Source organism: Gekko japonicus, unplaced genomic scaffold (genome assembly GCF_001447785.1).
Source record: "Gekko japonicus isolate JY-2015 unplaced genomic scaffold, Gekko_japonicus_V1.1 scaffold2553, whole genome shotgun sequence".
Taxonomy (NCBI): Eukaryota; Metazoa; Chordata; class Lepidosauria; order Squamata; family Gekkonidae; genus Gekko; species Gekko japonicus.
The window spans coordinates 241,985-252,456 of record NW_015160912.1 but is presented as its reverse complement, the minus strand read 5'-3'; the positions used below and the strand labels follow the sequence as shown (position 1 = coordinate 252,456).

Here is a 10,472-nt window from a genome sequence, read left to right as displayed (position 1 = left end):
CCCCCAATAATCTCTAGCTACGGGGCTGCCAGGGTGGCCACAGCGATTCCAGCAGGGCAAAAAGCCTACAGCGTCTGGTATTCCCAGGCGGTCTCCCATCCAAGTACGTTTCCAAGATCAGAGCGAGGGCAGAGCGGCCTGAGGTGGAGGGCCCCGTGAATCCGTGCTGCGCCCTGGCAGTGGGAAGCGTGGTCCAGCTTCCAAAGTGGCTGAAAAGCTTTCCAGCCCTCCGTGTGTGTCGAGGCTTAACGTTTCCTTTCCCTTTAGCCGCTGGGCCCACAGCCTGATGCTGGGAGGAAGGAGAAAAAGTGATGGCCTGGGTTGGCCAGAGTAACTCCAGGAGGGCGAAAAGCTGGGGCATGGCTGAGCCCCTGAGGATGGGGCCCTCTGCTGCAGGCCTGTGTGCTCTCACTAGATGTCGTGCCTTGGTGACACTGTACTCTGGCACTCTTCAATGAGTGGCCGTCCTTCCTACACCCCAACAAATATAGATTTCTCACCTTCACGGCAATGGGACAAAACCCGCCACCTGGCCATGGAGTGCTAATACTGACATCCACGTTCCCTTTGCAGGGAACCCCATCCACCCTTGTGTCCCCCCCCCCCCCCAACGGCCCTTCAGGTACCTCAAAGAAGGCCTGCCCTTGGCTTTCACACTCACACTCACCTCTCTTCTCCCCCTCCACAGCAACTCTTTTGACTTCCATCATGCCTCCAGCACATCTCTGCCAAGGTGCCCTGTCCTTTTCCTCAGGTACCTGCTCCAAATATGTCTCCACAATCCCTGGGCGGGAGGCGGGGGTCACACCTTCAAGGGAACAAGCTTGCAATCTTGGCAGTGCAGGGGAGAAAGTCTTCACCTGTGCCGCTATGCTAGCCACCTTAGAAAAAGATACCTCCTCCCTTTCTCACGGATAGCTCTTAAATTTTGGCATTTGTACCAAGGCACTTTACTAATGATCTAGTTTTTAGTTGTATTTTAAACATGTCTATGCCACCTTTTCATCCAAATAAAGTCCCCAGGGTGGTGAACACCAAAAATTTAGAAGAGCCTTAAAGTCAATATCAGCACTTTGAAACGGGCCGGGAACAAATTGCAAGGCAGTGTAGATGGAACCACAGTGTACTGATCTGGTCCCTAGAACCCACTCCTGTCAGGGTTCTGTCTGCAGCATTCTGTACCAATTGTAGCTACTGGATAGTTTTCAAAGGCAAGCCCATTTAGAACCTATTGCAGTAATCTAGCCAAGATGTTACCAGGGCATGCAGCACAGGGGCAAGATTTCTCCCCCCCCCCAAGGCCACAGCTGGCTCAGCGGTCCAAGCTGGTGAAGGGCACCCCGGCCACTGTTGCAAACAGAAAGCTCTGGGCCAGGAGCACCTCTAAGCTACAAGCCTCCTCCTCCAAGGGGAATGCAGCCCCATCCAGAACTGGAGGTATCTGATTTCCTGGGTCACGCTCCCCCCCCCCAACCAGTAGCACCTCAGTTATGTTGGGGTTCAGTTTGTGTGGGTTGTTATGTCCTCTTCTGGCTGTGGGTTCCCAGGTTAGAGTACTCACTCAGGCACCCATTCTCAGGTCCATTCAGCAGAGACAAGCTGGCTCAAAATATCAACTGTTTATTTGCAAGGGGGCAAGTCCCACAAACAACAGCTACAGCTAGCATACAAAACTGGAAACTGAAACTACAGCTCTACCTAATCGGACCAAACTAAATCACACAGATATTTGGGGGGTGGGGAGGGAGCAGACTGTTCCATTACATATATACAATAAACGTACCTCATGGATAGCTCAGAATCCCCCCCCTGGAGAACAATTAGGAATGGAAAAGTGTGATTCCCATCCCAAATAATCTTCCATGAAGAGAAGGCTTGCCATTATGTGCCCACTTCAGGTGGAAGGACTTCTGCCTCCAGCCCCCGTTGCCTGGACTCTGACAACTGGAGGGAGAAGAAAATCACTGTCAGGGATGTTTGCTAAAAATCTCAGGCGAGGTCAGGTGGGCCGCATTCAGCCCACCAGCTATGTGTTGAATGCCCATGCCATAGATCTGGGGTCCCCAGCCTTGTTGGTATAGTGACCCACAAGTTCATCATAGAGCTGGGGTCCCCAACCTTGTTGGTATAGTGACCCACAAGTTCAAATTTACTTGGTATGGGGACATACTTGAAAAAAAACAACAACCAGAGCATTCAGAAATCACTAAAACCGAAAGAGCCTGTGGCCCACTTTCACAGGCTTCATGACCCACAGGCTGGGAAACCCTGTCACAGAGGGTCATGGTGACCTGAAGCCCAACTGTAATTCAGGAGATTTCCAGGCAACACCTGGAGGTTGGGAACCCTACCTATCATCTCTCTGGGTTTGGTCCTCCCAGAGACTTCCAGGAGGTTATTCTGTCTCAAATCTAGTGTGTGTGCATGTGTGTTTTGCTCCATCTTGCTGTTTGATTGTAAACGTTTCAGAACATTTTTTTCAGTATCAATTCACACACGTCCTTGGGGAGGCTCCACTTTTTGCCATCCGGCTTCCACTTGGGGGGGGGACTATTTTGAGTCGAACTGAGTAGCCTTTGTAAAAATGTAATTACCTTGAGTTACAACCCCCCCTCCCCCACTTATGCTCTGTTCCAGAGGCAAGATGCAGGCGGCAAACTTGAAGTCTCCTAGCAAGAAAACAAGGAGCGGTTTATTAACTCCAGAGGCATCGGCACCTGTTCTTCTGTTGTCGTAAAATTAACCAGGAGTCTGTTTATTCTTTTATTCCAAGTTATCTTTCATGACATCAGAAGCGCTACTGAGCTCCTGTTCAGAGGAGCGACGGGGATGGGGGTGGCGGTGGTTTGAAATCCAGTTTATGACACGGAGAAGTGTCACGTCGGAGGAAGATATGCAATGTGGTTCTGAATGCTTGATTTCGTTGCCTTGGGCTGCAGCCCCATGCACTTTCCTTGAAGCAAATCTCATTGAATTCGTTGGGACATGATGCTTCAGAGGTAACGCCTCATATCGGGCTACCGATGGTTGCCTTTACGCTATAAATACACCACCGAGCCTCCACTGCGTTTGGCATTAGAAATTCAAATATATTGTGCCTTAAGGTTTAGGACATTTGTGGAAACGGGATTGTCACTATTTGGAGATACGGAGGGGAGAGAGTAGTACATCGGATTTTTATGCATATTTTAAAAAATTAAACTTAATTCCTTTAGAAACCAACACTCTTCTTATGCTCTTCCTGCCAGTCCCTTGTTAGCTACATCCGCACTAGGGAAAACAGAAGAGTTAGGACTGATTTCAGCCTTCCGGTCGCCGGGTTACTCCGTCTTCTTGATTGGCTGGGGCTGGAGGCGAGCCTCTGACGTCACGCCCGCTGTTCCTGGGTCAGAAGTGCGTGGATTGGCGATGCGGTCGCAAGTGGAGCTGCGGAGTTGGGTTGGAGCCACGGCGAGGGGCCCGGGATCGCCTAGGCGAGGGGGCGAGGCTGCTCTGGTCAGTGGGGATGCGGGGGGCTCTTGTGTCCTTATTTTTGGCAATAAGGGGAGGGGAAAGTGTGTGTGGTCCGAGCTTAGTTACTCAGGAGTAACCTCCTCTGGATTCACTGAGACTGGGGAAGTGTGCCTAAAACCTCTCGGGCTGCCGGCCGGCTTCTGTTCCTGGAAGGGTATTGGGGAGCCCGAGGAGGACAGCTATTGGCTAGTGATTGCTTGCCCTCTGCTGAGTCACAGGGAGACGGTCTTCTTACACGGGTTAGTAAAGCCGGGTCAACCCCTGCAGCAGAACGAGGGGGGGGGGGCTTCAGAGACTGCAGGTGAGCAACCACTTGTTTTGAACAATGGTGGTGTAATCTTGGCAAATACAAAACCGGAACAAGTTAAAAGTCAGTAGATTTTTACATTTTCAGGGAGGTTTTTTTTTTTTTTTAAATGGGCAGGAACATTCTGCTCCCCAGTGCACTCTGTTCTCCTGCTTTATTCCCACGTTTTTTACCTGCATGTGTAGCTTGTGCCTAATCCTGGCATGTGGAACCTACCGTGGAAAACCCTTCACTTGGATAGAGTGTGGGGCAAGGATGGCTGTGTGTTACTCCGTTGCTTAATTTTTGCAGCGAAAGGTCATTGTTCTTGGTCTGCAATTTAGGCACTGGGCAAGTTGTCATAATTGGAAATGTGGTTGCAAATCTCATAGCCAAAGGTAATTACTTTGAAGCCCCCTTAAATTTAACAAGAGGAAAAATAGGTAGGACTTGAAGTTTCTTAAATATTGATTGGCTTGTAAAATTGTATGAGCTAAACAAATAGAGAGTTTACTTTTTGCAGCATTAATCTATCTACTTAAAATCCCATGAATGTTTGTTATTGCTTTCAGGTTTGCAGTTACTAGTTACTGAAGTAAAGCTATCTCAGTTATCAAGGTTTTATTGTACAAAAGATGAGGAAAAACATGCAGATGTATACTGGGTGTATAAACACGTGTTATGTTTCATGAAGATTTGTATGAGAACGTTCAGATGGGGATGCTGGGGAATATTCAGTGGCATTAGTGTGTGCAGGCTCAGTGACTTGTAACTGAATGTAGTCCAAGAGGCACTGGACACATGCATGGCTACCATAAAGCTTCAGTGACCTTGATGACATTCTTGGATTGAGGCGCTGCAGAGCATAAGAATCAGCTGCTCTTTGAGCATCACTTCAGTTGACTACGATGTAAATGTAGAAGCAGATCCTGAATTGTGTATGCTTCACATTGATCAGATGCTTGTGAAGAGGAGAATGTGTGACTTTTTTAGACAGCTGTGATGGGGTCGGCCTTCCGAAATTTTCTCATCACTTCTGTGTTTTTCATTCAAGATGCACCCTGTGCTGAAAGCTTTTGTTTGTGGTTCCATCAGTGGGACCTGCTCCACCTTGCTATTCCAGCCTCTAGACCTGCTTAAAACCCGGTTGCAGACCCTACAGCCATCTGTCAATGGGTAGGTACTTGAAGTTTCTATTGGAGCCTCTCAGGCTTGGGGTGTTAAAAGGTGGGGGAGAGAGAAATTTGTGGAAACAGGATAAAAGTGTTTTTAAAAGTGTTCTGAGATCCAGAAGCTGAAGAATGGCTCTCTAACCTTCTGATTTTTCTTATAGGTCGGGTCATGTTGGAATGGTCAGTCTGCTCTTTAAGGTTGTTCGCACAGAAAGCTTACTGGGGCTATGGAAAGGTGTTTCTCCTGTAAGTCATTTGTGTTTCCCTTGTGCTGGACTCATCGTAATGAATGTATTTTTTTCTGTGCTGCAAATAAAACAATAACTAATATCCTGACAGTGTGCTCCTAAGCTGAGTTATATTCTTCTATGTTAATTGAAGTTAGTGGACTGAGAAGGGGGCAACTCAGTTTAGGAATGCACTGTTAGTGGCTGCTATCAAAAGCAAATGGATACCAATTCAATGACAGGAATATACAACAGTACAGCAAGGAAAAAAGTTTGGACAAAGTATAGTGGGAAGCATTAGTAGTAGTTGATATGTTCTCCAAATTTTATTTTTTTTCACATTAGATGATGCTTAGAACTGTAGCAGAAAGTTTTTTCTGATTTATAGCTTCCCCCAGGTACTTGTTCAGCAACTATGCGATCTTTAACTTTTTCTAAAAAATTGTAGTTTTCCATTGTGTTCAGTCTTTTTCATATTTTCTCTTACTGTTAATATTCTCACAGTCGTTTGCAAGATGCATTCCAGGAGTGGGGATTTACTTTAGCACCTTATATACGATAAAGCAGCAGTTTCTGCTGGATCATTCCCCTACAGCTTTGGAATTGGTTCTGCTGGGTGCCACCTCACGTAGCGTTGCTGTCATCTGCATGCTGCCTGTCACTGTAGTGAAAACACGATATGAGGTAATTTTTTTTAATTGGATGAGCTCAGTTGCACTGTCTTGTGAATTATTTCATAAAGCTTCAGTCTTTCTTGTCTGTGGTGTAGGCTGACTCTTTGTTCGGTTTGCAGAGTGGAAGGTATGGCTATGAGAGTGTGCATGGAGCCCTCAGAAATATCTACCGGTCAGAAGGAGTCCACGGCTTGTTTAGTGGCCTGACAGCAACACTCCTGCGAGATGCACCCTTCTCTGGCATCTATCTGATGTTCTACATGCAGACCAAGAAGATCATACCTTATGGTAAGTTTGGCTGTAACAACTGTGCAACGGGATGATAGTCCTATAGAGTGGCTGTCCTTGTGATGCAGGGGCTAGAAAGGTACCCGGGGCTTTCCCCTAATGGATCAACATGAGGAAAAGGCCCAAATGTATGTCCAAAACATGAGCCGCATTTAGGGAGATAGATCAGGTGTATGCTTGCTGAAAATTTGCTAAGCTCCTTTTATTTGTGGTGGGTACATGCTTTTGAACTTTCCCTCCCAGAATCTCCATACTTGTTTTTTATCTGTTCCCTTTTCAGCTTTTATAACAAAAATTTCTAAGCATGTTTATTTGGTAGCTAAAATTTGATCTTTCATTGATTTGTATTTGGTTTTTGATTCTAAACTTAAAATCTTTTGCCTGTTTTTCATACTGAACCATTTCTGTTTCAGTCTCTTGGCTTTCTTATTGATTAGGATATAGTTTTGGAAACTTTCAGTCTGTTCTTAAGTGTATTTTCTTAGTCTCATTAATCTTCTCTGTGCATAAAGGGTTAAAGCTCTATTCTTTAGTAGAAAAACTCCAAATGCAAACTGAAAAGGATGTCATCTGTTGAGTAACCTTTTTAGCCAGATATCTGTTAGCCAGTGTATTACTTGGCACTGACAGTTCCAGGGAGCTACGACTGGAACACAGACCCTGAGTCAGCAGTAGGATGATGCCATAACAAGGTGGGAGTGCCACTGGCAGCTTGCTTTAGAGAACATTTTATCAAACCGATATGCTGTAATAGGTACTGTATCAAAATACAGCATCCTCTCAATGCGAGTTAGAACTCGTTTGAAATGCTGGTTCAGAACACACTACATTTCGAGGAAGCTATGCTCAGTCTAGAGACAGGTAAGAAAGTAGCAATGCAGGAGGTGAAAGGCTGGAGGAATAGGATGTGTTGGTCAAAGGAAAATTTAAGCTTTTGGATATTTGAAACTGCCTTAAGGAGGATGAGGAAGCACTGTAATGTTTTTTTCTTTCTCAGTAAGCATAGGATAGGAAAGCGGCACCTTTAAGACCAACAAAGTCTTATTCATGGTATAAGCTTTCATGTGCAAGCACACTTCCTTAGGACAGGAAGACGGGGATGTAAGATGAGGCTGGGAAATATAACAGGCTGCTTGAAGATATTAGAATCTCCTTTTATGCAAGTCTTGTCTAAGTAAGAGTATGGATAAGCATCCACCCCACTATTGAGGTTTTAGGTAGAATTAATTCTGTTGGAGCTTGGAGATTCCCCCTGTGCTGTTAAAAATGTTATAGCTGGATATATGAGGTTTATCCAAAAAATAAAACTATTTTAAATAAAGATTCCCCCTGTGCCTATGATGATGGGAATACTTCCCTCCCCCCCTTTGCTTGCTGTCTCCCAGACCAGTTGGATCCTGCACTCACACCTTTAGTGAACTTTGGCTGTGGAACTTTTGCTGGAATTCTGGCATCGCTGGCCACGCAGCCTGCTGATGTCATCAAAACCCATATGCAGCTGTCATCTGAAAAACACCATCGGACAAGAGAAGTCATTTCTTTAATTTTCAGGGTAAGGCTGAGTTGTCAGTATGGTGCATTGGCGATTTTCAGTTGAGACTGGGTCTGGGTGGGACAATTCCTTCCTTGCCGCCTCAACAGCTTTCCCCGATACTTACGCTGTGCCCTTCCCCAGTGCTGCAGATGTCTCCCCTTATTCCAAAATGTACAATTCAGCCCAAAGCAGAATTTTATCTTTTGGATTACAAAAAAAATCATACTTGGTTCTGATCTGGTATATTACATTCTGCTGTAGAATTCTTAGTTTTTCTTTGTGTGCATGTATCTTTTGCCCCTGGACCATGGGAAGAGATACAGCTCCTCCAGAAGAATATGTGCCACAGCAGAATACAAATTGGGCAATTGTTATAATTCATGACCCAGCTAAATGGCAGAATCAAGATGTACGCAGTTGCTGCCGCTTACCGTTTTAATTACTCTGGTCGCAGATTGCGAAAGCATGAGGCGGAGGTAGGGACACTGCTCTAGTCAGCAGGTTCAGGGAACATACAGGTTGTAAACTATATCTCTGTCCTTTGGACACTAGATTAAAAACACGGATCTCTCTTTCAAAAAGTTGGCCAAGTCTTCCTTTAGATTAGCATTTCTTCTTTCTCAGAAGCTCGGATACTCTCTGACTGGCTGGTCCTTAATCCCAGAAATAAGGCCTTGCTTGGGGGATGGGGAGTGGTGTTGAAGGAGCAACAGGTAGGAGACACAGTGACCACCCTTGAGAAAAGGACATCTGTACATTTAGGGTTTCTTTGTTATTTTTTAGAGGAAATGTTTGTGAGCCACTGTCTATTTATACACTATGCAAGAATCCTAGAATCTTACAAGAATACAGGGCCTGCCTCAAGGAGTTCATAATCATTTGCCATGGGAAACAACACAGGGAGGAAGAGAAAGTGGGATCCAGTATTCCTGTGTACTTTAAATATTTGTGGTTGGTTTACTATGAAGACCAAAGCTTTAAGGAAAAGATGGGTTTTGAAGAAAAACTGCAGGAGATAAAGGCATCCTGAAAGAGTTGTGGGAGGCAATGCTAGGTATAATATGTTCTTGCACAGCTCTCATTTACTTCCATAGGGTAAGATTAATATACAACATGTCCTTGGGGGTAGAGTGGCCTTTGCAGCAGAGATGGCCTTTCCCTCCTCTAAAATCCTGTATTCAGTGGAATATGATAGTTGCATGAATAGCCTATGACAAGAAAGAAGCTGGGTGGCACCATATTTTTATCAGCTCCCAACAGCTGCACAAACAAGCTACTGGTGAAATGTCTTATAAAGAATGGAACTAGTAAGTCTGTAAAGTGAGTCTTATGTTGCACCTGTGGGAAGTCCAATATTCTTGTTCTTTACAGACTGAAATGCCAGGAACAGTTCATGTTATTTGCCAGGTGCCTGCTTAGGGAAGGAGCTGTGGCTCAGTAGAACATCTGTTCGGCATGCAGAGGAGGTCCCAGGTTCATTCCCTAGCACCGCCAGTTAAAGGACCTGGTAGGAGATGATGGGGCAGACCTCTGCCTGAGGTTTTGGAGAGCCACTATCAGTCTAAGTGAAAAATACTGACTTCGATTGACCATAGCTCTGATGCAGTATAAGGCAGCTTCATACCTACTTCCTACGTTAGTTTCAGGAGTTTGAAAAGTCATGATGGGGAAGGGGCATTGTATAAATAATATAAAGGTAGGTTATCACCTTGTAGATGTCTTTTATTCTGCTGTTCCTCCAAGCCACTCAGAACATCACAGATGGGTCTTCCTTTCCATTTTATCCCCACAATAATCCTGTAAATTGGATTAGGCTGAGAGAGAGTGACTGTCCCATGGTCACGCAGTCAGCTTCAAAGCTAAATGGGAATTTGAATCTGGGTCTCCCAAGTTTTAGTGCAACCTCTGCAACACACTGTTTACACAAGCGCTACTTTCATGTAGAAATGGGCAGACCTTCACTGCGGCCCTAATGTGTCCTCCAGCAGTTCAAGAGCATGAACGTTTGGGTGTAATGATAGCACTTCCTTCTTGTTACAGGATTACGGGCTGGCTGGTTTCTTCCGGGGTGCCGTCCCAAGAGCTTTGCGGCGCACACTGATGGCTGCAATGGCATGGACTGTGTATGAGCAGATGATGTCAAAATGGATTTGAAATCTTGAATGACTTGTATTCTTATTCTTTCGCCACTCACTGTGATCTGCTGGCGAGATGGGAGCTGCGACCGGTTTCCCCCTAGAAGGATGTCTCGTGCCCATTGTGGGGAAGCACTGCAGAGTTACCAGGCCAAGAAAGCTTCACTCATAGAAATGAGAGTGGAGGGAAACACTGCTTTGGTCGTGATGGTGAAAGCGTTCCAGGGAGACTGCGTCATACCTGGGATGTGAGAAGTGTATCAGACTCTGGTGTTGTGCGGGAGCTAGTCTCAGCTTCAGGAAAGGTCTCTCCAGATGTTTAGGCTGAGAATCTTCAGAAAAGAACATGCTACAGACTCTTGGGAGAGAGACGTTGGCAGCTGGGACTTCTAGACCTAGAACGTCATTACTGTCCTTGGCGGCAGGTCCAGTCTTCTAGATTGTGTGATGCCTCTTCTGTTCTCTCCTCTTTTCAGCATGTGACAAATGTATGTCACGTTTTGACAAATGCACGGAAGGGGAGGGGGTTTGTAAGGTTTACAGTGAATTCATCTCTTTTGTCAGGTGTAATTCCTGCTCTGTTGGGAGTTACAGACTGAATGAACACTTGCTGAAAGCCGCCGAGGGAAACAACGACCTTACC

General features: G+C 45.7%; 1 protein-coding gene across 1 annotated transcript; it reads left to right on the top strand.

Annotated features, from left to right (window-relative positions):
• The first annotated feature begins 3,398 nt into the window (after positions 1–3,398).
• SLC25A38 (solute carrier family 25 member 38) lies at positions 3,399–10,105 on the top strand. Its single transcript, XM_015424352.1, has 7 exons — positions 3,399–3,495; positions 4,854–4,975; positions 5,133–5,217; positions 5,703–5,882; positions 5,992–6,160; positions 7,546–7,712; positions 9,735–10,105. Exons 1-7 carry the CDS (start codon positions 3,409–3,411, stop codon positions 9,846–9,848), a joined length of 924 nt encoding a protein of 307 aa, XP_015279838.1. The 5' UTR covers positions 3,399–3,408; the 3' UTR covers positions 9,849–10,105.
• The last annotated feature ends 367 nt before the right edge of the window (positions 10,106–10,472 follow it).

What these genes read in the sequence shown, in the direction of transcription:
- SLC25A38 (XM_015424352.1), top strand. Translation starts at nt 3,409, where the DNA reads ATGCGGTCGCAAGTGGAGCTGCGGAGTTGGGTTGGAGCCACGGCGAGG. An exon ending in GAGGGGGCGAGGCTGCTCTG is followed by an intron (nt 3,496 to 4,853) that starts GTCAGTGGGGAT and finishes TTTTCATTCAAG; the next exon opens with ATGCACCCTGTGCTGAAAGC. An exon ending in CAAGAAGATCATACCTTATG is followed by an intron (nt 6,161 to 7,545) that starts GTAAGTTTGGCT and finishes GCTGTCTCCCAG; the next exon opens with ACCAGTTGGATCCTGCACTC.